Source organism: Aquarana catesbeiana, linkage group LG12 (assembly GCF_042186555.1).
Source record: "Aquarana catesbeiana isolate 2022-GZ linkage group LG12, ASM4218655v1, whole genome shotgun sequence".
Taxonomy (NCBI): Eukaryota; Metazoa; Chordata; class Amphibia; order Anura; family Ranidae; genus Aquarana; species Aquarana catesbeiana.
In genome coordinates, this window is record NC_133335.1 from 165,540,191 (window position 1) to 165,567,070 (window position 26,880).

At 44.8% G+C, this 26,880-nt stretch overlaps 1 protein-coding gene across 1 annotated transcript in view; it reads right to left on the reverse strand.

The window, feature by feature from the left end:
* HID1 (HID1 domain containing) overlaps window positions 1-26,880 on the reverse strand; it is a 121,144-nt gene that overhangs the window by 29,852 nt on the left and 64,412 nt on the right. Inside the window, exons 5-11 of the mRNA XM_073606169.1 lie at window positions 26,412-26,518; window positions 26,181-26,300; window positions 19,256-19,478; window positions 19,112-19,168; window positions 7,373-7,513; window positions 7,157-7,247; window positions 5,920-6,071 (exon numbers count right to left, since the gene is read on the reverse strand). Of these exons, the coding sequence (XP_073462270.1) occupies window positions 5,920-6,071; window positions 7,157-7,247; window positions 7,373-7,513; window positions 19,112-19,168; window positions 19,256-19,478; window positions 26,181-26,300; window positions 26,412-26,518 (891 nt within the window). The remainder of the gene's footprint in view (window positions 1-5,919; window positions 6,072-7,156; window positions 7,248-7,372; window positions 7,514-19,111; window positions 19,169-19,255; window positions 19,479-26,180; window positions 26,301-26,411; window positions 26,519-26,880) is intronic.

The following is a 26,880-nucleotide window of genomic DNA, read 5'->3' on the forward strand; positions in this document are numbered from 1 at the left end:
CGACCATTGAAAGCAACAATCAAACTGTTTAGAGGCACACAGCCGGAAAACTCTTATAACTGGACAAACTCAAGACGCGATGAGGTCATTCAGAGCAGCCCTCCAAAATACAGGTCCAAGCACAACTCAGGCAACAGACTCAGCAACCAGGGGAACTGTGGCCAAGAGGCATAGCGGACAAACCGCAGCGCCTACCCAATAGGTCCCTAGCAGCAAAGGCAGGGGAATTCTGCTCCCCCTCCAGGTATGCCAGCTGGGCCCTTAGAAGCCAGAGATTCCTCTATTGGAGCCATGGTTGCCTCTAGCAGCCTAGAGACAGAGGGGTTCACTACTGGTGTAACAGTCCCCTTCTGAAGGGGGGGACTCGCCCCATCTTGAAAAGTTTCCAGCACAGTTATAACAAGTGCGACAACCAGCGCCCCTTTGAGCCCTTCTGCGGTCATCCTCACCCCCTGACAGGATAGGGAACGTGGCCACCAGTCCGCAAGGTGACCACATCCGTGCGGCAGAGACAGGTAGGATTGTTCAACAGGGGAGGGCAGGAGTCCCCTATACAAAGCGCTACACCAAAAAGTCGGGGGGGGGGGTGGGGGTCCCACCCACCGGGACCCCTCCTCCGAGGTCCATATAGGAGATATCAGCTGAGGCCCTGCACAGGGGGCACAGACCGGGCACGAACCGTGGCCCCTCACAGGGGGCACAGACCCCCGCAGTGCCACCCCTCAGGAAAGTGGGCCACCGCGAGGCCTAGCAGGCAGCCAAAGCCGCGGCCTATTAGGCCACTGGCGAAATTTTTGGCGCCCTCCACGAGCCCGCGGGGGACCGGGCCGACCCTAAGCGCTGAACGGATACTCAGACGGTAGGCCGCAAAGTCGCGGCCTAAATTTTTACATGCCGGCCGCCAGTGGGAGGCCCGTGGGGGGACTGGACCGGCGAGAGCCGGTAGGCTGCAAAAGCCGCGGGCTAAATTTTTAGCCGCAAGCCTGCGGGGGGACAGGACCGACTCTGAGCACTGGATGGACACTCGGCCGTTAGGCCACGGCCTAAATTTTCACACGCCATTCACGAGCGGACCCATCCTAGCTGGTAGGCCGCAAAGCCGTGGCCTAAATTAGTCAGCAGGACCCCCAATCCCCCCGCCTCCCAGGCCTAACCACCAGATACACCCCAATACAAACCAGAGGGTGGAAAAAAGGGCTGTGTGTCCCAAAAAATCCCTAGGCTGGAGGCCTGGGCTTCACCCGGGAAAGAGGGGAGGGGGGGTGGAAGAGAACCCCCCGAGGGACCGACCACCCCAGGGAGTACCTGCGTCCCACGCCACTGCAGGGAAGGAGAAGAGGGGACTACTTACCTCTCCAGTGAAATGCGCGGGTAACGCTCCCGGACAGATTCTCCTCGCCATCAAAGTGGGGGGCTGTCGGCCATGAGGAATGCTGCGACACAGGCCGAGACCCGGTCATATGGGACCCTGCGAGACGTTTAACTCGCAGGGCCAGCCCCTGTCAAGTGGGGCTATGTTGCGGCCGACGTAGCGCGTAGCTGCGGTCTGCACACGCTCGCTGGCCAGACTGGGGTGACCCCTGGATCAAGTGTCCAGTCCGTTGCCCGGCGGTTGATTGAGATCTCACCGGAAAAAAATCCAGGAAAAGCAAAAAGAAAATAAACAAAAATTCCCAGGACTAACGATCCCAGCAGGGAACGAAGTCCTTACTCCTGACTAGGCAGAAAAAAAACTGAATACCTAGCGAAGGGAGAGGGTTATACACTGACTGAGGACAGTTCATTGGAGTGGCCAAGTGTTTTGTTTTTTTTGTTCTGCCTAGTCCTACTCCTGCGGAAGTGATATAACCCTATCATTATGAATAAAGAAGGCTGCGTCTATCAATGCACGAATGAGAAAGACAAAGCAGAAAAAAGGGATAAAAACAAAACACTGCCGCACATAGTAATAAAAGGAAGCAAATTTTTATTAATCCAGTAAAATAATTTTATAGAAGAGAAGAGAACTGTCATTTAGTTTCATCATTTATCCTGCAATGGCAGTTTACATAGAGCTATGGGAGATAGATATACACATACACACACACACACACACACACACACACACACACACACACACACACACAGTACCATATATATTTGGACATAGGAACAATTTTAGTTTTTTTCCAGGCATTTACCAAAACATATTCAGACTATAGTTATATAATGGATATGGCCTGAAAATGCACACTTGGGTTTAATTTGAGGGTATGTAGATCCAAAAATCAGAAAAAGGGTTTAGGAATTACAGTTCCTAAGAGTATCCATTCTGCCTTTTTCAAGGGGCCAAAAGTAAATTGGACAATTGAATCAAAAGTTTCATGGCCAGGTGTGGGGCTACTCCTTCGTTATTTCTTCATCAATTAAGCAGGTAAAAAGGCCTGGAGTTGATTCTAATGCCCCGTACACACGGTCGGACTTTGTTCGGACATTTCGACAACAAAATCCTAGGATTTTTTCCGGACGGATGTTGGCTCAAACTTGTCTTGCATACACACGGTCACACAAAGTTGTCGGAAAATCCGATAGTTTTAAACGCGGTGATGTAAAACATGTACGTCGGGACTATAAACGGGGCAGTGGCCAATAGCTTTCATCTCTTTATTTATTCTGAGCATGCGTGGCACTTTGTCCGTCGGATTTGTGTACACACGATTGGAATTTCCGACAACGGATTTTGTTGTCGGAAAATTTTATCTCCTGCTCTCCAACTTTGTGTGTCGGAAAATCCGATGGAAAATGTCCGATGGAGCCCACACACGGTCGGAATTTCCGACAACACGCTCCGATCGGATATTTTCCATCGGAAAATCCGACCATGTGTACGGGGCATAAGTGTAGTATTTGCATTTGGAATCTATTGCTGTGAATCTACATCATGCGTTCAAAGGAGCTGCTCATGCAAGTGAAAAAAAGCTTCAAAAACAAAACAAATCCATCAGAGAGATAGCAGCAACATTAGGAGTGGCCAAATCAACAGTTCGGTACATTCTGAGTAAAGAAGAACGGACTGGTGAGGTCAGCAACATAAAAAGGCCTGGACGTCCACGGAAGGCAATGGTGGTGGATGATCGCAGGAGCCTCTCTATAGTAAAGAAAAACCCATTCATAACATTCAGACAAGTGAAGGACACTCTCCAGGGAGGTGGGCGTATCATTATCAACAATCAAGAGATAACTTCTCGAGAGCAAATACAGAGGGTTCACCACAAGGTGCAAACCATTCATAAGCTCAAATAGAAAAGCCAGAATAGACTTTGCCAAAAGACATCTAAAACAGCCAGACAAGTTGTGGAAAAGCATTCTTTGGACAAATGAAACTAAGATTACCAGAGTACCAGAATGAGGGAAGAAAAAAAGTGTGGTGAAGGCTTGGAACAGCTCATGATCCAAAGCACACGTCATCTGTAAAACATGGTGGAGGCAGTGTGATGGCATGGGCATGCATGGCTTCCAGTGGCACTGGGTCATTGGTGTTTATTGATGATGTGACAGAAGACAGAGGCAGCCGGATGAATTCTGCAGTGTTTAGAGATATAATGTCAGCCCAGATTGACAAATGCAGCAAAGCTGATTGAACGGTGCTTCACAGTACAGATGGACAATGATCCAAAACACACTGCAAAAGCAACCCAGGAGCTTTTGAAGGAAAATAAGTGGAATATTTTGCAATGGCCGAGTCAATCACCTGATCTCAACCCAATTGAGCATGCATTTCACTTGCTAAAAGGCAAAACTAAAAAGGCAGAAAGACCCACAAACCCCTGGCAAAGCATCAGAAAGGAGGAAACCCAGTCTTTAGTAATGTCCATGGGTTCCAGACTTCAAGCAGTCATTGCCAGTAAAGGATTCTCAACAAAATATTAAAACAGAACATTTATGATTTATGATATTCATTTGTCCAATCACATTTGAGCCCCTGAAAATGGGGGGACTGTGTATAAAAATGGTTGCAGTTCCTAAAATTTATACTTGATATTTATTATCAACCCCTTGAATTAAAAGCTGAAACTCTGCACTTCAAATTAATTTGGATTGTTTTGTTTTCATTTTATGCTGGTGGCACACAGAACCAAAAGTATAAAAATTGTGCCTGTGTCCAAATATGTATGGACCTAACTATCTATTACATATACATCCATTATACACCCAGGCGGGACTTTGAGAGGGGCAGCAAACGGACGCCCAAGATTTTTTTTTTTCCCCCAGCAATTTTGTGTGTCATCCAGGGGCGGACTGAGCCGGGGGACAACTGTCTCCCAGACCGCTCTGCTGCCCTGTAAAAAGGCTGCCCTGCTGCCCTCAACACGCATCCTCATAGTCGCCGGGCGTGGGGGTGCTCGCACACAGTCTAACACCGGCTGTTAAATACCCAAGCACACATGAAGAGCTCAGGTGTGTGTGCTGCCAGGGGCGGGGTACCCATAGGAGAGCAAAGAAAGATCCCTTTCCCACCGGTTCACGCCAGCAGCCGATGTTCGGGCGCAGCTTTCTATTGGGTGGAACTGGAGGGGGTGTGACCAGTCTCACTCCCGGCCCGCCTTCTTCTGCTCTGGGGCATGTGTGAGGCTAGGCACTGAAGACTGTGGGAGCACTGGGAAAGAGCAACAGAGAGGTAATATAAAGTAAATATTTTTAAATTGTGTGGTCAGTGATCGAAAACATTATATATATATGAATATGAGAGAGAGAGAGAGAGAGAGAGAGAGAGAGAGAGAGAGAGAGAGAGAGAGAGAGAGAGAGAGAGAGAGAGAGAGAGAGAGAGAGAGAGAGAGAGAGAGGAGAGAGAGAGAGAGAGAGAGAGAGAGAGAGAGAGAGAGAGAGAGAGAGAGAGAGAGAGAGAGAGAGAGAGAGAGAGAGAGAGAAAAAATATATATATATATATATATTACAAAAGGGTGTCCATAATTTGGATTTGGGTGCTGATCTGCTGGATGGCCAAATGTTGCATAACCTGTCATGCTCAAAAATCACTATACAGCCCTAGCCTGTCCCTAGGAAATAAACATAATGGTATGTCAAAATTTTGCATATAGACAAGGTGCTGTTGCATGTAAATCTTGGGCCAGCCCTGTACACACACACACACACACAATATATATTGCATCACTATTCATATATCATGAATAGAGCAAAAATTGAATAGTCTCAGGCGATATCCTCTGCAGTTCGTATGTGTGAATAGGGAAAATACCGCATTATGGCTCTGGGTCTGATGAATTACCTTTTCTCTTTTCTGTGGATGGCTGCATGCGTGTGCCTCACTAATCTGGGGAAGAGATGGCACCAGGATGCACTGGGGAAGATGGTGAGCCGGCGGAGGCCGTGATCTGATACTGACAGCTTGGTGCCAGATACCACAACATACCATCAGAGGTTTAGTGGAATCCATGCCACGATGGGTCAGGCCTGTTTTGACAGCAAAAGGGGGACCTATTCAACATTAGGAGGGTGGTCATAATATTATAATGGATCACAGTATGTATGGTAGGCACACCCTGTATTTAGATCTATACACATTCATGATGATGTCAAGGACGCGGAACTCTTTCGTCAAATGGTTGCTACTTGCAATGCATGGTAACTAAATGGTAGACTGATGTGACAATCATCAATTTGTGCCTTTGATCAAGTACAGTAAAACACAATGTAAATATTTGCTTGAAGTGAACACACCAGGAACATTGCTTGCAATGGTTTGCCAACTTCACATAAAGATAATGCAAAAAAATGCAAAATTTGAGTCCTTAAACTTGCACTTGCCACTATAGTGCCATTTGTCTGATGTAGAGTAATAAATGCAGCATTGCTTTACCTCACAGTGTGGATGAACTTTACAGAACTGAACTTTGAGCCAAACACTATACAAAAACTCACCACAATGAGCAGGTCTGCATGTGTTCCAGTAAACACCGGGATATCCAACGGGACTCTGACAGAGTATGGTTTGTTCAAGCGAACACCAAAATTCCTCTCACCACTAAGCAGCAAAAGTATAAACACTCCGATATGCATAAGACCAACACGGGCTGTATGTATGTAAAGATATGAATGGATATTTAGTTAGAACAAGGCAATGATATACAGAGAACATAAGATTATAGAAACAATGGTACTGTGATACATTTCCATCATCTGCAAGACATATGTATGCTCTTCCCAGTTTGTGTTAGTTTCCTCCAGTGTCCCGTTTTCATCTTAAAAAATGGCCCCAGTGAGTGTGTTATTTAGACCAGTGGTTAGACCCCACAGGGCCATGGCCAACTCTGCCAGGCTGCAGCCTCCCCTCTCCAAGCCTTGTAAGCTAGTTACAGCTCCCATAGTACTGCCCAGCCTGGCGCAGAGCCTTCAACCTTCCATAGTGCCCCCTAACCTGGAACAAAGTCCCACAGTGCTCCCCAACCTCCCAGAGTGCTGCCCAGCCCCCTCCAGAAACCTCATCACCTACAGAGCCACCAAGTCTGCTGCAGAGTCCCCTAACCAATTCCATAACCCACATCCTCTCACAGCAACACCCAGCTCCATCCAGCATTTCAATACAGGTTTTGCATACCCGTACTTTTATTGTGGAAGTCTTACATTTTTTGCGGCAAGGGAGGTTTTGGAAGAGTTTACCAGGCCCTGGTCTCAAAAAGGTTGATTTAGACTATAATGTGAATGGTCTATGTACTCCATAAAGTCCTATAGAATTTGTATTGAAATTGGAAAAAGGATGGCCAAGGAATAAGCTGGCCATACACTATTAGATTTCTTTCATTCAGCCAGTGGGCTGAATGAAAGAATTCACACAGCTCCCTCCAGCCACCAAACAGCACAGATGACAAATTCCCCCCACCCCTGCTGGACTTCGTATTCTGATAGCCACTAGTGCGTGTTGTCAGAATACCCCACCCAAATGGCTGCAAACATTGCTCAGCCACCAATTTTCAGACCGACTCCTTTGATAGAAGTCTATCAAGTAATCTTCTGTAGAGCTGGCAGGGCCTCCTACTGTTAAACTTTTGGCCAATTCCTCTGAATCAGCCTTCCAACAGTGTACAGCCAGCTTTAGAGTAATAAGGAAAGGGTGAGAGGAGTTGATACGTGAAGACAGAGGTGGGAAGTGCAGTCTCACACTGATCCGCTCGTGCATCGTTCAGGTAGTACAGAATTGGAACCAGTATATCCAGGACATCACTGCTCTTCAGAACAAAGAACAGGAACTTCTGTAGGAGTGAGAGACAGCAATGGTGAGAAAAGAAGCAACAAGCCCATAAGACACACCACCCAGATCGTGCAGGAGACTTGTCCACTGACTGCACAGACAGAAGAGAACAGGTAACATCCTGACCTTGTTGAAGTCACATAGTTTCCAGAACAGGACCAGCAATTCTTGGTGGAACTGGATCTTCTTAGTGGAGTTCGGCAAGTATGTCTGAGTAAGGGGGTTCAGGAGTAGACGGGCCAGGCCCTTCAGGATGAACTGGAAATCCTGAAATCAGATAATGTAGATATTTATCATGTTACCACTCTAGTAAAGTGTGCAAACAAAAGCTGAACAGCATATATTCTCTGAGGAAGTGAAATTAGTCTTTCCTTAATCATTCAAACACCGTCACAACCGTAACATTATTAAAGGCTAAAGTTCACCTTTAAAAAAAAAAAAATAAAGTACTTTTTTTTTTTTTTTTTTTTTTATGCAAAGAGTGCATTTCTTTATTTCTCCTTACAGGAACCTGCATTGCACCCACGTTCAGTGGATCATGGGTGCATTGTCAGGCTCCTGCAGACTCGTTGTTCTGCTTTCTGCCCATAGCTCCATGCAAGGCATTCAGTATCTCTATACAAAGTTTTGGATAAAATAGCCAAAGGTCAAAAAAATGTTTTTTTTTGCAGCGGCCTGTTGTCCCACTGCAGAGATTTACCTTCACTTCCTATTCCAGTGTGAATATCTTTATTTTGGTGGTGACACATGCTTCAGTTTTTTAATCAGATCAATGTGCGATTTGATCAAATCCAAAAGCCATAACTTCCTTGCTGATTGATTTAGACTCAATATTGATCAAACCGGGTCAATTTAGCCAGATTGGAATATTAATTACCGTTTTGCATGAAATCGGCAGCACCAAGATACTTTGTTCATAAATACGGTCAGATTATGAGATTACATGGTGAAAGAGGTATATAGACAGAAATCCACTTCCGTGTGTAGCAAGAGGTTGTCGACTATAGATTGAATTTTCCTATTGGAAGAGATTGATCAGGAAAGAAATTGATTTAACATGTATAGCTCCCATTAGACAGTTGTTACCGAAGCAGATGTTCCCAGTGACAACTGGAAAATGTTACATTTCTCATAACTGTTTCACTGACAATGGTCACCAGGACCTACACAGGATGAATCTCCCTAACAAGGACACAGACATCAAATAAAAAAAAAAAAAAAAAAAAAAAATGACTTTTCCCAATCTAAAACTAAAAAGAGACAAAGTGGGCTTGGATACACTTTCATAAGCAGCTGAAATCCCCTGAACACAATATGCCCAAGTCTCTAACCCATCATTCTGCTAGCTAGAATGTTCAAACCAAAGTTTACCTAAAAATAAAAACATAAAAATCAGCACTTATTGTTGAGGTGTCCCTTGTGCAGATTCTTCTTAAAGTAGAAAACTTCCTCCATTCTACCCCCTGCCACTGTAATCTTCTGGTGCAGCGGGGGTTATTACAGCTAAAGGGCTGTCAGGGGATCTCATCAAGAGACCGACTATGCCCGCTCTTCCTATCAGATCTGCCATTCATAGAAGCCATACTAGAGCTTCTACGAATGACACAGGATCTGTGAATGGAGGGGACAGACCTAATAATTATCTACCCTTAAAGGCTACAATCAGTACAAGGGACATATCATATTAAATGTAAGGCCGTCATAGACTGCAATTTTTTTTCCTGCAACCGCGGGTTCACGCAATTCCCCCTTCCCCATCAACACAGGGATTGTGTTGACAGGGGAATCCTTCCTGCCGAGCCATTGTGGGAAGCCATCCCCACCAGGAGGAGACAGTGATAATTGCAAGTGGCTAGAACAGCCATATAAACAGAATAATCGCTTGTAAAATATGGCAGACTGGTTGTACCCAAGTTGTTAGACCAATCAACTTGGGTAAATTCAGTCTGCCTGAACATGGTTCAAATCTTGGCAGGTTCCTGCTGAACTGGCGGAGATTCGAACATTCTATGGCCGGCTTAAGTTAAATTCCTTTTGCTGACTTTGTTTTTAATTTTTGCTAAACTTAAGTCTTTATACTATTCATGCTGGGTCTTTCTCTACATGGGAGTGGAAGGAAGAAGGACAAGTTAGACTCTTATTCACAGAAGAAATATCAGCATCCACTGCTGGCAAACTCCACTTCTTAGTGAACTTTTGCTCCATGGGATAAAGAAGAGAAAATCTCCCAGGAGGAACAAAATATCTATCTGGGTGATCCAGTCTGCATATATTAGTTGCTCCAGCAGTGGGTGTAAAGGGAAAGCATGTGGGCCCTGTGAAGGCCTCAAAGAACCCAAAGAAGAAAAGCGTGCCTCAGCCACCACCGCTGGGGGCAACTTGTATGCAGAACGGACAAATTCCGTAAGGGATTGGACTAGCAGTTTTTGGGATTGCGAGACTGAATCCTCAGAAGAGGAGTCATCTGCCTGCCCTCCTTCCTGGTCACCCAATTGCACCTCAATGTCATCTGCCCATTCCTGTTCCAATACTGGAGGGTCAGGAGGGGGAGAAGGGGACCTTTTTTCCCTGACTGGGAGACAGACACGATCATGTTGGCTATTTTTCCCTCCAAACCAGCTAATGCTGAAGCCAAATCGTCCTTGGTGACATATGCAGAGGCTGAAATGTTGGATGCCCGACAGCCTCAATGGCTCAGACTGGCTAGTTGCCTTTGGCCTGTCAGGGGAGGATAATACTGTGGAAGCGTGACGAAGATCCTCAGATCCTGACAGCGGTACCCTTGCGCTTCTCCCTGCTGTACTCCCCCCCCCCCACCTTTCCTTCGGGAAGACATAGTTCTAAGCACAAAATGCAGAGGTACTCACAATATGCATCCCCTGCTGAGCTGTAGTCCATCAAAAAATGCCGCTATCACTGTTCAGCCTAATGCCCAGTAGGCATGCCTTTAAATGCCTATATCCACCCCTATACAGTGCTTACATGCCCCAGTATGCTCTGTTCCCCTCCGTCAGCCACCGGACTCTTCAGAGTCACAAACTTTATAGCCACCGAGCCTGTGCCGTGTGCTACGTGCATGCTCGCCATCCACGTGCATGCCGACTGCGCCTAAGCCATGCTCCCTGCATCCTACGGTGGCCTTTTAACCAGAGTTGACTCCCGTGCGCGTGTGGACGAGATGGTCCCGCTATTGGGATAGCTCGGGGGGGGGGGGGTTGGGAGAGAGGGGCTGTGTTACCATGGGGGGGATGCCGGCCGCCTCGCTCAGGAGGTCCCAGGGCCTTTCGGTGGACAACTGGCAGACCAGGACGAGGGGCAATGCTGTCTCCAAAGGAGCAATGCCAGACACAGAAAAACGAAGGGAAGCTGGAAAGCATGACAAGTAAACACCAGGTATGTTACAATACACCCTCTAGTGGTGAAAAAACAGGCAAGGCATTCGCTACTCAGAAGAAATCCTTTAAAGTGAACCATATGCGTTCCTTTCCCAGGTTTTTTTTTTTTTTTTTTTAAAAAGGAAGAAGAAAACTTACCATTCCCACTGCAGGATATGGCTGGAATACACAGCCAGACCCAATCTGCACACATCACGGCGGGTCAGGTCTCAAAACGGACCTTCAAGGACCGGGTCCCCCTTGCGTACTTGGGTCCACACCCTTTGACCTGTACAGCACCCTGCCAGGACAACCTTTGGTTTAGTCATGTATCCAAGGGCCTGGATCCCAGGGTCCAGCCCTCCAAAGAGGAGCATTACAGGCAAAAACCACGCTTCTTCCTCCAGGCTGGGGGACCGTCCATCTTGCCCTTTCTTTTGCCACCTTAAATGGATCCGACTGCATAGCCCCTTGATCCTGCCAAGGATTTCTCCAACGGGGCTGTCCTTATTATTAGTACTTCAATCCACTGTGACCATCACCTTGAGACACTGGGGAAAAAAAAAACTTAGGTACTTCCTGTATGGGAGGGGTTATATAGAGGGGTCCATTCACCTATAGGTGGCATATCCTACATAGTAATTACTATGGCTGCTCTGTGTCCCGTGATGTACAAGAAAGAAATATATTTGGCACTGGAGATCACGACACTGAAGCTTAATGGTGGTTTGAAGTGCCACACTTGTTTCAGTAATAACTTGTATATTAGGTGTTTTACACAAAAGCTGTGAACTTGAAGCACGGACACTGTGAAGTTATAGCACTTTTTTTTACATGTGGAGAAGAGCACATTATATTTTTCTCGTAAATCCTTGTCATATTGTTGGGGAAAACCCTAGTTAGACTTACCGGTAACGGTATTTCTACGAGTCTTTCAGGACAGCACCTGGAGAGAGCGCAGCTCCACCCACTTTCCCAGGAAACACTGCAGTCAGTTTCTTTAAAGACCGGACACTTCCACCATGGCCTCAGTTGTTCATAGAGTACCTCCAGCCATGCTGAAATTAGATAAGCAGAACACAGCAATAACACATCTTACAACCTCAAAACTTAGGGCGGGTCATCGGCGCTGTCCTGAAAGACTCGTAGAAATACCGTTACCGGTAAGTCTAACTAGGGTTTTCTCCCTTCGTCTTTCAGGACAGCACCTGGAGATGATAAAAGAGTACTTACTCTAGGGTGGGACCACCACCTGCAGGACCTTCCTGCCAAACGACTGTTCCGCTGCTGATAGCAAGTCCAACCTGTAGTGGCGGGTGAAGGTGGAGAAACTTGTCCACGTGGCCGCTTTACAGATCCGACCCGGGGAAGCCCCTGCCCTCTCTGCCCAGGACGTTGCTACTGCCCTTGTTGAATGGGCTACTACCCCCTTAGGGGGCTCTGCTCCTGAAGCTTTATAAGCTTCGCTGATGGCCATTCTGAGCCATCTACCTATGGTGCTTTTGGATGCTCTATACCCCTTCTGTGGACCAGAGAAGAGAACAAAGAGCGAATCTGATCTTCTAAAATCTTTCGTTATCTCTATATAATGTAATAAACACCTTCTCACGTCCAGGGAATGGAAAGACCTCTCCTTAGCACTGGACGGGTTAGGACAAAAGGTAGGGAGAATTATCTCTTATTCCCTATGAAATGCTGATGCCACCTTTGGCAAGAAACCCGGGTCAGTTTTTAGCACTACCCGGTCTGGAAAAATATAACAAAAGGGTTCTCTTATGGAAAGAGCTTGTAACTCGCTTACTCTCCTAGCTGAAGTTACTGCTACTAACAGGACTATTTTTAACGACCATAGCCTGATTGACGCTTCCTCTGGAGGTTCAAAAGGCCCTTTGATTAGACCCCGCAGAACCACAGACAGGTCCCATCTAGGAAAAAACTTAAAAGGTATTGGCCTAGCTCTGGCCAATGCCTTGAAAAACCTAATAATAAGCGGCTCCCTTGATAACTGCCTCTCAAGAAAAACCGATAATGCAGCTACCTGCACTTTTAGGGTGCTAGCTGCCAACCCCATCTCCATTCCCTCATGGAGAAACTCTAGCACTGAAGCGATTTCCTGTGGCGAAAGTATCCTAATCGCACACCAGCTATTAAATCGTTTCCACGTTTTGAAGTAGATGGCCCTGGTAACCTCCTTACGACTGTTCAGCAGGGTAGAGACCAGTTTATCTGAAAGGCCCTTATTTTTTAACATCTGCTCCTCAGTAACCAACCTGTCAACCTGAGATGCTGGGTATTTGGGTGATGAAGGGGGCCCTGCGTTAGGAGGTCCTTCCGAAGCGGAAGCTCCCAATAAGGTTCCACCGCCATCCCCTGTATTGTTGCGAACCAAGCCCGTTTGGGCCAGAAAGGAGCCACCAGAATCATAGTCGTGTTCTCTTTCTGTAGCTTTCTTAAGACCAAGGGGATCATCTGAAAGGGGGGAAAGGCGTAGCACAACTGGAATTTCCATGGCTGCGCTAATGCATCCAATCCCTCTGCCTGATCCTGCCTGTTCAGTGAGAAGAAGGCCTCTACTTTTGCATTCTTTTGGGATGCGAAAAGATCTATTTGGGGCATTCCCCATCTTTCTGTTAGTTGTTGAAAAGTCTCTACATTCAGACTCCATTCTGCTTCCAGTACTCTTTCTCTGCTCAGAAAGTCTGCCATAAGGTTTAAATCTCCCTTCAGATGTATCGCTGTTATGGAGTTTAGCCTGTCTTCTGCCCAGGCTAGAATCTGGAGTGCCAAGGATAGCAGAGCCCTGCTCCTTGTTCCTCCCTGCCTTGATATATAGGCCACCGCTGTGGCATTGTCCGATAGGACCTGAACATGATGGCCCCGGACTGTTCTTTCGAAGGCCCATAGACCCAAGAGAATAGCCCTCAGCTCTCTCCAATTGGAGGACTTTCTGGCTTCCCAGTCTGTCCAACTTCCCTGAGCCATCTGCTCGTCCAGGTGGGCGCCCCAACCCCAGGAACTTGCGTCTGTTGTTAATCTTTTCTGCAAAGGAAAACTCCAGAGCAGACCCCTGTTCAGGTTTGAGTGATTTCTCCACCACCAAAGCTTCCTCTGAACCCGCGCAGGTATCCTTATTAATTTTTCTAGGGACTCTCCATAGGACCAACTCGTTAAAATTGTCTGCTGGAGCTCCCTTCCATGTAGACGTGCCCACTGCACCGCTGGAATAGTCGCAGTGAGTAGCCCTAAGACCGACATAGCTGCTCTTATGGAGATTGGCATATTTGTCTGCGTCTTCTTCACTGCCTCCTGAAGCTTCTCCCTCTTCCCTTCGGGGAGAAAAATTTTCTCCTGGATGGAATCTATCGCCCGGGGTCAGGAGATTCTTCACTGAGAATATTGTGTCCATCCTGAACTTCTTGTACCTGATAGTCTTGTTTAGAATCTTCAGGTTCAGGATGAGCCTGAATTTTCCCGACGGTTTCTTCACAAGAAATATGTGTGAATAGCACCCCTGTTCTAATTCCCCAGGGGGTACGTTCACTATCACCTTTTGTAGCATCAAGTCCTTCAGGATAGCTGTCATTGCTAGTGACTTTTCTGAGTCTCGGGGAGCCTGGGTTATGTAAAAACGCACAGGAGGAGGTTGAGAAAATTCCAGCCTGTAACCCTCCAAGATGGTCTTGAGGATAAACTGGCTGCTTGTTATAGTCTTCCACTGTAAAAAGAAGGTCTGTAACCTTGCTCCCACAGTTGGGTGACCGTCACTGGGTTTTTGGGCTTGTGGTTGGGGGGCGAAAAAGTACTCCTGACTTACCCCTCCCTCTTTGAGACTTCCAAGGCCTTTTGTAGCCTGCCTCTTTGGTATCTGGGGTCTTTCGAAAAGCACGAAAATTTTTGTTGCCTTGCGGAAGTACCTTCTTCTTTATAGGGAAAGCCTTCTTTTTGTCAGCTGTTCTGTCAAGAATAGCTTCCAGCCCAGGGCCAAACACTAGATCACCTTCAAAGGGTAAACCGCATAATTTTGTCTTTGAAGCAGTATCCCCTGTCCATGTCTTGACCCATAACGCCCTGCGAGCTGAGTTTATCAGAGCTGTGGATCTGGCTGACATCCTGATTGACTCCGCTGAGGCATCTGCTATATACCCTACCGCCTTTGATAACACCGGTAGCGTATCTAGCAGATCCTTACGAGGCGTCCCTGCCTCAATGTGGATCTTCAGCTGCTCCAGCCAGTGTTCCAGATTTCTGGCTACCACAGTTGAGGCCATGGCAGGCTTCAAATTTGCTAAAGAAGAATCCCATGCCTTCCTTAATAGGGAGTCTGCCTTTTTGTCCATGGTATCTTTAAGGATACCCATGTCCTCAAAGGCCAGGTCAGTATTCCTAGATACCTGGGAAAAGGCTGCGTCTAGTCTTGGCTTTTTATTCCAAATATGCGAGCTATCCTCATCAAACGGAAACCTTCGCTTGAGGGATTTAGAAAAGAAGGGGGCTCTCTCTGGATCCTTCCACTCCCTCTTAATGGTCTCTGATAGGAATTTATGTACAGGAAAAACCCTGTGTTTTTCCTCCCCGAGGCCTTGGAACATCTTATCGTGTAGGGATAGCTGAGCCTTATCCTCTGTGATGTTAAGGGTAGTATGAATTGTTCTTAGTAAATCATCTACCTCCTCAAGGGATAACTTGTACCTAGAAGAAGGAGAAGAAGCTTCATTTACTTCTTCTGCTTCCTCCTCCGAATTTAGTAAAATGTTACTTTCCTCCTCCTCTGAGTCGCTGCCCCCTCTGGATGCTGAAACAGAGGATTGAGAATGTGGCACCACACTGCTATGCGCCGTTGGACGCCTATCTAGGTAGGACCTGAAGGACTCAAAGGTGTCTGCCAGTTCCTTCCTGAAAGAGCTTAGCAATTCGCTTTGTTGAGCTGCAGGACTAGCAGGAGCTGTCTCCTCCTTAACTATGTCCGTAATGCAAGATTTGCATAATACTTTGGGCCAGGAATCCCTCAGTAACCCCTTACAAGAGGGACACTTCCTTTTAACAATAGGGGAGACATGCTTGGTCTTTTCTTTAGCCTTCTGCAATATCCCAAGGGAAAAAAGACAATAGCTGAACCATATTTCACAAACAACAGCTTACATGCTGTATAAGGAACACAGAAAAAAACACCACCAAGGAAGTTAACCCTTTAACACCTATGATCTGTTCCACAGCCGGTGAATCACCCCACAGATCCACCTTAAAACATAATTAATCACTTACCCCTCCTTTAGTACTCAGGACCAAGTGATCTGCAGGCTCCCCACTTTTTTTTTTTTTTTTTTTTAGGGAAGGGATAATATATAAACATTATAAATGCCCATAGAGTAAAGACAGAGACCAGTATCCCTGCTTACCTGAGCCTGGCTGATTGTTGTGGCTCCTGCTCCTGCCACCGCCGTCTGATCGTCCTCCATTATTGACAGGACACACAGCGGCGTTTGTGCTCTTTTATTTGATTTTCCCGGGCCGCTCACCGCTGTGAGGGCCGGAAATGAAATCAGCCATGGAGACCGCCCCCCCCTCCTGCGTTCCAGCGGCCGGAACCGGAAGCCACGTCGCGCCGCTCGAGGCCCCGCCCCCGGTCGGAAATGACGCGCTTGCCATCCGAACCCGGAAGGCGTGCGGCCCGTGGAATAGACGCCGCTCTACTCCACAGCCCTGCCACCGGTCTGTAGGAGCGGGACCCTCGCAGCCTGGCTCTCGCCGAGCATGAAGAGGAGGAGGCACCGGAGAATCCCCCACACGTCAGGGAGGATGCTGGGCTGTCTTGGAAAAGAAGAAAAACGATCCGGTATGCCCTAACTTTCACCACCTGGAGAAAGCGCAGCACACCCCTGGTTCCCTGCAGCGCTTCCACCATGGCGGAGGAAACACTACAACTGAGGCCATGGTGGAAGTGTCCGGTCTTTAAAGAAACTGACTGCAGTGTTTCCTGGGAAAGTGGGTGGAGCTGCGCTCTCTCCAGGTGCTGTCCTGAAAGACGAAGGGAGAAAATATTGTATAGCTTTACATGCTATGTTTATATGTACTATAAATAAATAATGGTTTGATAGCTACACCTGCATATTAATTTTTCACTTTTATTTTAGTTTCAAACTAGCGCAGCTTCTCATTTTTTCCTTTATTCTAATTAGTGTGCATTAAGTGGGAAGCACATTTCAAGCAGGATTACATTCGTTGTGCAGGTAACATTGTTGTGTAAATTTCTCTCTATTGCAATTACATCAGGCAGCCGTTTCAGCTCCTAGCATATGTTTGGATTGTGGGAGCCAATTAGTTACAGGAAACCTACACAAAAAAATGGCTGTCATGCGGAATCAATGGGTTTAATATTAAACCAGAGCAAATACGCTGATCTGGTTTTCTGAAATCAAACGTTTTAGGTTTTTTTTACCCTCTGTTTTGGGGTTTTAGAGCCCCCGTCCAGGACTATTCCTATTTCAGACAGGAAGTGAGAGCAAATATTCAATGGGAACACAAACAAAAATAAAAATACTTTAATAGATTAGATAAATTTAATTCCCATCTGATGAAAGTGCTGTCAGAGGGACAGAAAATCTCCCTAACAGTAGAACCCCTGTAAGGTTCCACTTCTATCCAGAATTCTAACACAAAAAACAAAAAAAACACACATTTGCTCTTCTGGACATACACTTCCCCTCTGATTTTCTGATCTGCTTGCTTGGAATCAGTGACTGAGACTTAGACAGCCAAGTAACCAACATTTGCAGAATGGCGTAAAAAAAAAAAAAAAAAAAGGCAAACCTTATGTAGCACCCTGGTCCTAAACAGGGCTGATAATAAATCTAATTGTGCTAGGTGGTAACTAGCCTGGCTAATTGATAGTTTGATCCCACTGATTTCTGTCCTAAGTCTGAGTTTAATTGGTAGTCTCTCTCTTCTGTCAATAGGTGGCACTGTTGCCTTTGGCATTAGGATGATGGATTACAGTGATTTCAGGTGATGGGTAAATGAGATCTCAGCCAATCAGCAGGAGTTTCTTTTGGTGGCTGCATATGCTGGGATAGGCTATTTATTCGGGAGGCATCAGGTGATCGGGGTTCTTCCCACACGGGGCTGCAGCCCTGGGTGGGTGTGTATGTGTCTCGAGTAACTCCTGGTTGCTAGGCCTGAAGCCTATGCAGGAGTCATACTTGCTGCTAGGCCTACGTAAGGCCTATCCAGTAGCTCAGGGTTCCGCAAAGGAGGAGCAGCAAAGGTTAAGCCCGAAGCAGAACCGCGTGTGTTAGAGGCTCAGCCCGAGGGGAGCTTCACTAGCCGGGGACGGTGAAGTAAGTGGGAAAGCTTCAGTGGAGACTCATCTGGGAATGCAGCGGGTAGCTGTGAGTAAAGCTTGCAGGAGTACGGCGGGTAGCTGTGGGTGAAGCTTGAGGGATCCAGCAGGAAGCTGAGAGTCCAAGAAGTCTAGTGAGAGATGGCGAGCTGAGCTTGAGGATTTACAGTGGGATACTGTGCAAGAAGTTGTTGCTATAGGAGACAGCAGTTGCTACAAGATACAGATTTCTGCATTCAGCTTAAAGGCCCTTTTATCTGTACTGCTGTCTGCCTAGTTCTATTTTTGTCTACGGAGTTTGCCTAATTGCTATTACATTTGCCTAAGGGTGTCCTGAGCTCTCACACTCTCTCTCCCACCGTTTCGGTTATAATAAAACTCTTTTTTCATTTTTACAAAAAAGTGACTGGTGCCCAATCTTTTCACCTTGCATCACACCCACTATGCCTAGTAACCTGCACCCTGACGAGGAATGCAAGTTCTCCCTGGCTCTGGGGCCACCATCAGGCCCTTGGGAGGCCGCTAAACATAATTAGTTTGCACATCTGAAAAACGCATTATACAATAAACGCATTATTGGTTCTCAGGACTTCTAGAAAACCCATGATGCCTTAGGTATTGTCAATAGAAAATTACACTGGTCTCTTCTTAAACTGGCCATACACTAGTGGATTTTTTCATAGCAAAAAATGCCGGCAACTCGATTTCTTCTTCTTAAATCTTTATTGAGCACTAACAGCAGTGCAACATCTGGATTTTTTCTTACGAACATTTGTATGAAAATGCTCATCAGTACATTTGATGACTCGACAAATGTATTTTGCAAGTACTTCACATTTTGTTTCCCTTTAACATTGGATTTTAAAATGAATGCAATTTTATCAAACATTACAAAAACCACATTCACGGTTAGAAGTTTTTTTTTTTTTTTTGTTTTTTTTTGAATGAACAAAGGCCATCCTGCTTCTTCAAATCTTGTCACTGTGGTTGGAATTCCATGTCAATTTGACCCCACTAACAATTCGAAAATTGAACGAATATTCCTGGTATTTTTCAAATTTAATTCTTCTCATGTATGGCCAGCTTTAGCTAGATGCAAAGTATGCATGCTCAGAGTCGGAAATCTGCTAACCGCATAATTCTACATTTCCTTACCTCCTCTCTATGGATCCGAGACAGATAATTCACAAAAAGATTGTCTGGTACGGAGCTCTTAAACATGGAAAAGAAGAAGAGTTAGAATCTTTTGTCAGAGCAGCACTGCTCGGATTAATAAAAGCTTAGCGTTATGTGACCTACCTCACCCTCGTCCATGGCGGTGCTTGTGGTGGTTCCATCCGTGCTTGGCCCCGAGGAGGTAGATGAATCAGAGTCCAGTGTTACAATAAGAAGCTGGGCAGAGATCTCAACCAGTGGCTCACGTGAGTCCCAGAACAGGAGATGATTGTAAGGAATCCCATATCCAACAGGATCATAAGCACACACTATATTCAATAGAGACGTGAAGAGGGGCAGAGCATGCCTGTATATAATAAAATGGTAACACAGCAAGATGAATACTTCAGTACTAATCACTCAACACAAAAGAATTATGATAAAAATGACTGAAAGACAAATGCATGTTTAAAGGTCAAGCACAAATCTCTCCAGTATCTAGTTAACTTGGGGCATCTCCATAGCATGTGGATCAGGTCACCTGGGCTAGTATCACACCTAGGACAGTTAGAAGTATCCAGATACCCCCACCTTTACAGCTGTTTAGGAGTGTGCTATACCCTATGCACAAATGAAGGTCCGAGTTACTTTTGTGACGGGGATGGGACACGGTTAGAAGGGTCAGTGCTAAGCCCCATGTTCTTCCATGAAAATACCTACCTCTTTACAAGGTAACAGAGTTTTGGTGCCATGAATGGACATTAAGGAAGCATACTGGATACGAGTTATAAGGCCGCTAGATTGTGATGCTTTTCTGATGTTGGATCACACTGTAACTTTATGTAGATTAAGGGTATAGGAATAGTCTTGCACAGCCAGTGCGCATCGTAGCTGCAAGCACTGAAAAAAAAAAAAGGTCTGCTTTGGGAGGGCAAAATTTTCCTGTTGTGAACTAAAGGATTTCAAAGTATTGGAAGAATATACTTGATGCAGGAATGCATTTCATTAAAATGCACATTATTCTAAATAGGGGTGGATAAATTAAGACACTTGTAGTGCAGGTTGGATTTTGCAGTTAACCTAATTTTTAGAATTGGGAACTGCCATCTCCTCCGCATCCTTCGTAATTGTAGTTCCGAAAGTTTAATCTTCTGATGGATCTTTTCCAAATCTCAAAATTTGTGCATTTATACCATTTTTGGATGACCCATATAGGGTATATATATATGCAAAATATATACGAGTTGTGGAGCTCAAATCACTTTAAGCAGGTTTAATCTGCCTACTACCAATAGGGGCAATCTGCACCAGTGCCCACATTTTCCTTTGTGTAGCAGAGGTACAAGGTTAGCCTCCAAAAATTCCTAAATACACAAGGTGATTGAAAAGCAGTTTTACTTACCCAGTCCTCCATTTCTAGAGCAGCCTATGCTCTACTCTGCTGCCCCATGCTCTGACAGTGTACTATCCCTCTGTGCCCTCACATCCAATGGGCTATGGCAGGGATATGCAATTAACGGACCTCTAGCTGTTGCAAAACTACAAGTCCCATCATGCCTCTGCCTCTGGGTGTCATGCTTGTGGCTGTCAGAGTCTTGCTATGCCTCATGGGACTTGTAGTTCTGCAACAGCTGGAGGTCCGCTAATTGCATATCCCTGGGCTATGGGATCTTCACTGGTCTTTATGATATCAGAAGGCATCAGACTGGCGGAGCATAGGGGGAGAAGAGGCTGCAGGGACTTGTCCTATAACCTGGGAGGAGCCTGCGGAAGCAGAGGATGGGGAAAAAAATGCTTTTTGCGGTCCCCTAAACCTAAATGGGCATTTAACCTTTGCAGTGCAGGGGGCTAACATCTGAGCTATGAAAACTAAAACAGGGGACTTTAAAGGCACACGGGTAGACCGTCTAAAAATAGTTAAATTGGTTTATTGGGTACAAGATTAATTAAGTGAAACCAGTTATTACATATAAATACATAAATTCATGAAGTTGATATTGTATACCCCCGCAAAAACTCTGACACCACTTAATACGTTAAAGAAATGCAGTAATATATCAGAAAAAAATGAAATCGAAATTCCTGTGGTACTATCCAGATAAGACAATCTTGCTTACCAGCAATCCATCACGTTGTTCTTTCTGCGTTTGAGTACTACATGAACCTTTTATGGTCCTGAAGAAGCACACCTCTACGCGCAACATGTCGAACGAATAAAAGAATATTTGTGCCCAGATCCACATCCTGACCCACAGGCTTGCTTATTTACATCCTTACCTGGATAGTACTACGGGAATTTCGATTTCCGTTTTTTCAGATACTGCATTTCTTTAACGTATTAAGTGGTGTCAGAGTCTGTGGGGGGTATACAATATCAACTTCATGAATTTTTATATGTATTTATATGTAATAACTGTTTTCACTTAATTAATCTTTTACCCAATAAACCCAATTTTTACCTAATTTAACTATTGTTAGACAGTCTACCCGTGTGCCTTTAAAGTCCACTCTTTTAGTTTTTAGTTTTCATACGTCCATTATTGGGACGTTGGCACACTGCTATCTGTGTACCCACAGTGTCCCCCTGTGCAAGTACACAAAAAATTGGAATTTCTGACATCTGAGCTAATCGAATTCAGATAACTGATGGTTCCCAAAGTCTGCAGAGGTTACAGAGCATTCACAATCATAGATGATCATACAGGTCTACTAGGTGATCTTATGTCAACAGGTACCCCAAGTATACATGTTTTGGGGTACCTATGGACAATGTTCCCTTTAAAAGCAATGAGAAATTTGTTGATATCCCATAGATAAAATAAATAAATCTGGTGTCTGTTGTTCAACCATTCTTGCAATACAATGGCATAAGTTCCCATCCCACATAGGTGTGCCGGCATCTTGTGTTGCTTAGTAACAGGGATGATTAAAAATAGTACATGTTTACTTTCCTGTAACACTGAGAAAGTTGTAATGGAAACGCCAGATTCAAATGCTTCAATTCATAAGAGAGATGATAGATAGATAGATAGATAGATAGATAGATAGATAGATAGATAGATAGATAGATAGATAGATAGATAGATATCTCTCACACACATACATACATATACACACACAGAGTAGTATAAACATAAAATACACTTTCCATGTACATTGCTATTCCTGTGCCTATATACACTATTAAAAACAGAAAGCCTGAATTATTGAGGATATGGTGTAGTCTAAGCTACAAATATTGACGGTACCCCGATATCCATCTACCACATCATTTAAAGCAATCATCTCTTGAAATAGGAGATAAAAATATCACCAACAAAGAATAAATTCACCAGTTTGGTATCACTTATATTGTATTATATTCTGAATTCCAGCACTCAATAATTTACCAAAAAAAAAAAAAAAATAATTCATAAATTATGGGAAGCTAGAGAGCAGACAACGGATGGAATGCCTGGGCTTTGATGTCACCTATAGGCTTACAATGGGGCATCTGTTGTCTGCTGTCTCTCCTCTTTCCTGAAACCGGCCGCTGGGAGCTTATCACATGCCCGGGCCGGAGTGCCCTAAGACTAGGTAAGTTAAAGCATCTTCTTTTTACAGGGTAGTTAGAATAGGATTTAGAAGGGGTGGGTTTGGGCATAGTTAGCAATAGCCTAAAATTACACTTTTATCACAACCTCAAAAATAAAGAAACATACACACATGGGACATCTTGGGTTGAAAAAGTACTGCAGTAGACAGCTCCAGATTGAAGAGTACTATTGCAGGCAGAGCTGCTTTTTATTTGGTATCCTGCCTGGAAGCCAATTTGGATAAGAAAAAAAAAAAAAAAAAAAAGTTGGGCTTTACAGCCAAATTTTAGGCAGAGATAAAATACAAGTAATGCAGCTCTAATCGTGAATTCATCAATATATTTTTGTTTAAAACGCAACCAGTGTAAGCACCTGAATTTGACTGGGCAACCTAATTTTGCAGTCCCTGTAGAGCACAGCTGGAAGAAGCAATACAAGATTACAACCAGGGCATGTGCTGGGAGAAGCCCAGAAGCAAGGTGATAGGAGGAGAAAGCCATCTGACTGAAAGTAGAGTGACTGAGCGATTAGTGCATCACTGTGCTGCTTACAGTAACAAGCTGGGAATGACCTGGACTCAGAGGAAGGTAGTTTAATGATACTGGTAATAAGACAAAAGGGCATAGTTAGTGGCAGGGGAAAAAACAAAACAAAAAATTAAAAAAAAAAAAAAACACTGCAGCAGACATATCTGGATTAAAACTGAAAATTGCAGCAAAAACTGCTTATTTTATCTTTTAATTAGCTTTTTTTTTTTTTTTTTGCTACAGATCTGCTTTAAATATTTTTGAAATAGCAAAATCAGATGTGGCTTTCTCCCCTCTGAGCATTCTAAGCCTGCACACCAGACATGTGAGCTGCATCACTCATGGTTTAAAGGCCAGTTTTACTGAAACCATATAATATGAGGTCAAACCTAAACACTTTCAATATGTGTGCAATCTGGCAGGCCCTTGCATTACATAGTTGAAGGTAAAACTAAAGAAAATCGTATAATGTATGGCCAGCTTAAGTGTGCAGCCTTCCACACATGCTCCTACGATCCTACACAGCCCTAGCATTTTTGGGAGGGGGTGGAGTGCCAAGAGGTCCCTCTGCAATTATTGATGCTGAAATACATGGGTCTATTGCCACCCCCAGCCAAAATTGGAATGTGTTAGATCTCCACCTGGTAAGCAAGTCTTGATTTATGATGGCTGACCATGTCGGCATCTGTACTAGCTGTGATATTTTACTTTGTTTTGATCTCTGTGTTTGGACTGTGGTTACCAAGCACAGAAGATAAATCTGAAAAGCCAAATGCAAAAATTTCAGTAGCAAGCACAAGAGGTCAGAGTCAGAGCGTGGGTGAGATAAGAAGCCGTCATAGAGCAAAGACAAAGTTATCAAGGGAAAACGATACGCTACAGCTTAAAAAGTAGTCCAATATATGAAATAAAATTTAAAAAATAATAATATATTTTGTCTATACATACATACTATATGTGGATCATATTTCTCAGCATGTACAAGTATTTGTGACATTAGATTTTGTACGTTGATTTATGTGCATTACATGCATCAATGCCAGCTTACATTGACAATACATGACTCTACATGAGTTGACTAAAGGAAAACTGACCTAATAGAATGTCAAATTGTACTTGGGCTTTAACAGGTGTAACTCATTTCTATAGCTGTTTTCAATCTTTTTAAATCTTCAGCTTTCTATAAGAGAACACCTGGTAATCCTGCCATGAAAGTCCTTGTTCAGGGACTTTCCATTATAGGGCAACAATTCTCTACAAATTGTTCTCCAGGGTTGTCGCCCTGTCTCCTGCACCCCTGATGATTACTAAAGATGACCATTACTCAGGCATGGTCTTTTATGGTCACTATCAGAAAGATGGTCCAGAGCGATGATGTGCAGCAGACGTCAGAACAAGTACACATAGAGGGAAGTGGTGACTGGTGCTCAATAATTTTGGGGGGGGGGCAGGGCGGTAAACCAACGCCACCCCCTCTCAGCGGAAGATTGACATGAAGGCGGGAAACACCCGTTAGGAGGCAGATGTCCCGCCAGGGATGACATTCCGATCTCCCTTGTCCGAGCCGGGGAGTGCTGGATGTGGCTGAGCCACTGTGGGTGAGCCTTCCCCGGAGACGGTTGCGGCTGGTGGGTCGGGCTTCCCCTGCATCTCTTCTAGCCATGAGTCTCCTCCCTCCTCCTCCTAGGCCAATAGGATCGCTTCTCCTTTGGGCCAATCAGGAAACGGGTCAGGAGGAGAATCAGTGTGACAATAACGAATATTCATTCACCTCAGGCTCAAATCACATGCTTCATATTAGATCAGGGGCCGGACGCATGGATTTGGGGGGGGGGGGGCACCACTGATAGAGAGGAAGGGAGTACAAAGGACTGGAGAAAATGACAAAATGACTAGTACTGAAATGCCATTTTTAATATTGTTTCACATTTTTTCTTACACTTTTCAGCGGTTTATGATACACAAAGCTTTAGCAAACTAAATGTCATGCAGCTAGAGTTTACATCTACTTCAACAGTGTTACTTTTTTTTTTTACAATTTTATAATACATTTATACTGCATAAGTACACTACAATGACCTGTGATGACATTTGGAACACAAGACTGAACAATTGTTCTCAAGAAAACTCAGGCATAAACATGCACACTCATGCTAGCCAAGCATACATGTTTAATGTACAAAATGGACACTTCTGGCAGCAGCCTTCAGGGGAACGATATCATGGCTTAGAAAATCTATACTGGCTGATTGCTTCTTCCTTAAAGCTGTCTAGGGATTATATTTTTTGCAGACTTATATTGGGCCAGCTTGGCTTGATGCAAGTATACATATCTGATACCCAGCGGACCGCTTGGGATGCTGTAAACACCTTCAGTAGCCAAAACTACATACAGTAAGAGCCAAGATCTTCCAGATTCTGTGCACGCCACATATGGACCGGGGGGGGGGGGGGGGGGGTCACTCGCTTGGGACCTCAGCCATTCTCAGAACGCCTTCTATTTTTTTCAAATGAACATAAGGTGTTCTCTGAATGAGGTGTAGAAGAGCGGTGACGTCATAACCTAATGGCAACAGTAGTAACAGGGTAACACCTGGTTTCTAGTGCCGTCCCCTAACGAAACTCCCCTGACAGCTGCTAGCTCTCTTCCAGGTTAAATGGCAACCAGCTTTCTTCAACCCATTACCTGTAAGCCCAAGCCATCAAAGGCTCACCTTACAGGGGTGCACCCTGCAAGTCTGGGCTTATGATACAATGCTGCAGAATGATCTCATGTGACTAGCCAGAGGATCCCAGGAAAAAAAAAAAAAAGGAGGAGCTGCAGTTAAAAAAATAAATAAATAAATGGGGTTTCGCTGTAAGTGGTTTGTTAAATAGCAATGCTGTATGCAGTAAAGAAAGTTATGCATGTACAGTATGTATGCATGCAAAAAGCAAAGGAAATACACCAATAGACTATTCACTTACCTGTTTTCAGTAGAGCAGAAAAACTGCACCCATGGGTTGGCTGTGCTACTACTCTCGGATGATGGTGGGAGATACATGACCTCTGAGAAGCAGGTCAATAGTAGTTTAAGTAGTTCTGTCCTAAAAAGAAACAATCAATTTATGTGAGAGGCAGAATTTAGAACAGCCAAGATATCCGGCTGTGTAGACTTTTCCTTGTCGAGTTTGATGGCTGTTGAGATGCTCACCTACCTGTTGAGGTCATGTGCATGGTTAGGGGTTGGAGAGTGTGCAAAGCCAACACCAGCCTCCCAGATGTATTCACAGCTGTCTAAGGTATGAATATCTTCTGCTGCATCCTACAGAGCGGGTAACAAAGTCACATTAATACCCAATGCACAACTCAGAAATACGAATATCTGGTAAAGAGAAAAGCAAATTGTGGCCCAATATTCTTAATTTCATCTGCTTCTTGTAGACATTGCTGTTCCAACATTTTTCCCCACTTAATCTGAAGAATCATTTGAATTTTAAACCCCCGCATTGTTGGGAAATACAAACCACAAGATAAGTGACATAACTGTAAAGGGCAGTGCAGGAATACTCCCCATATGTCCTCATCCTGTCACTTATACTATGCTTCACTTGCTGCCGGCAGTGACGAGAATCAGCCCTGAGTAAGCTTCCAGTAGATTACACATGGCAGAAGACTCTCCCCACC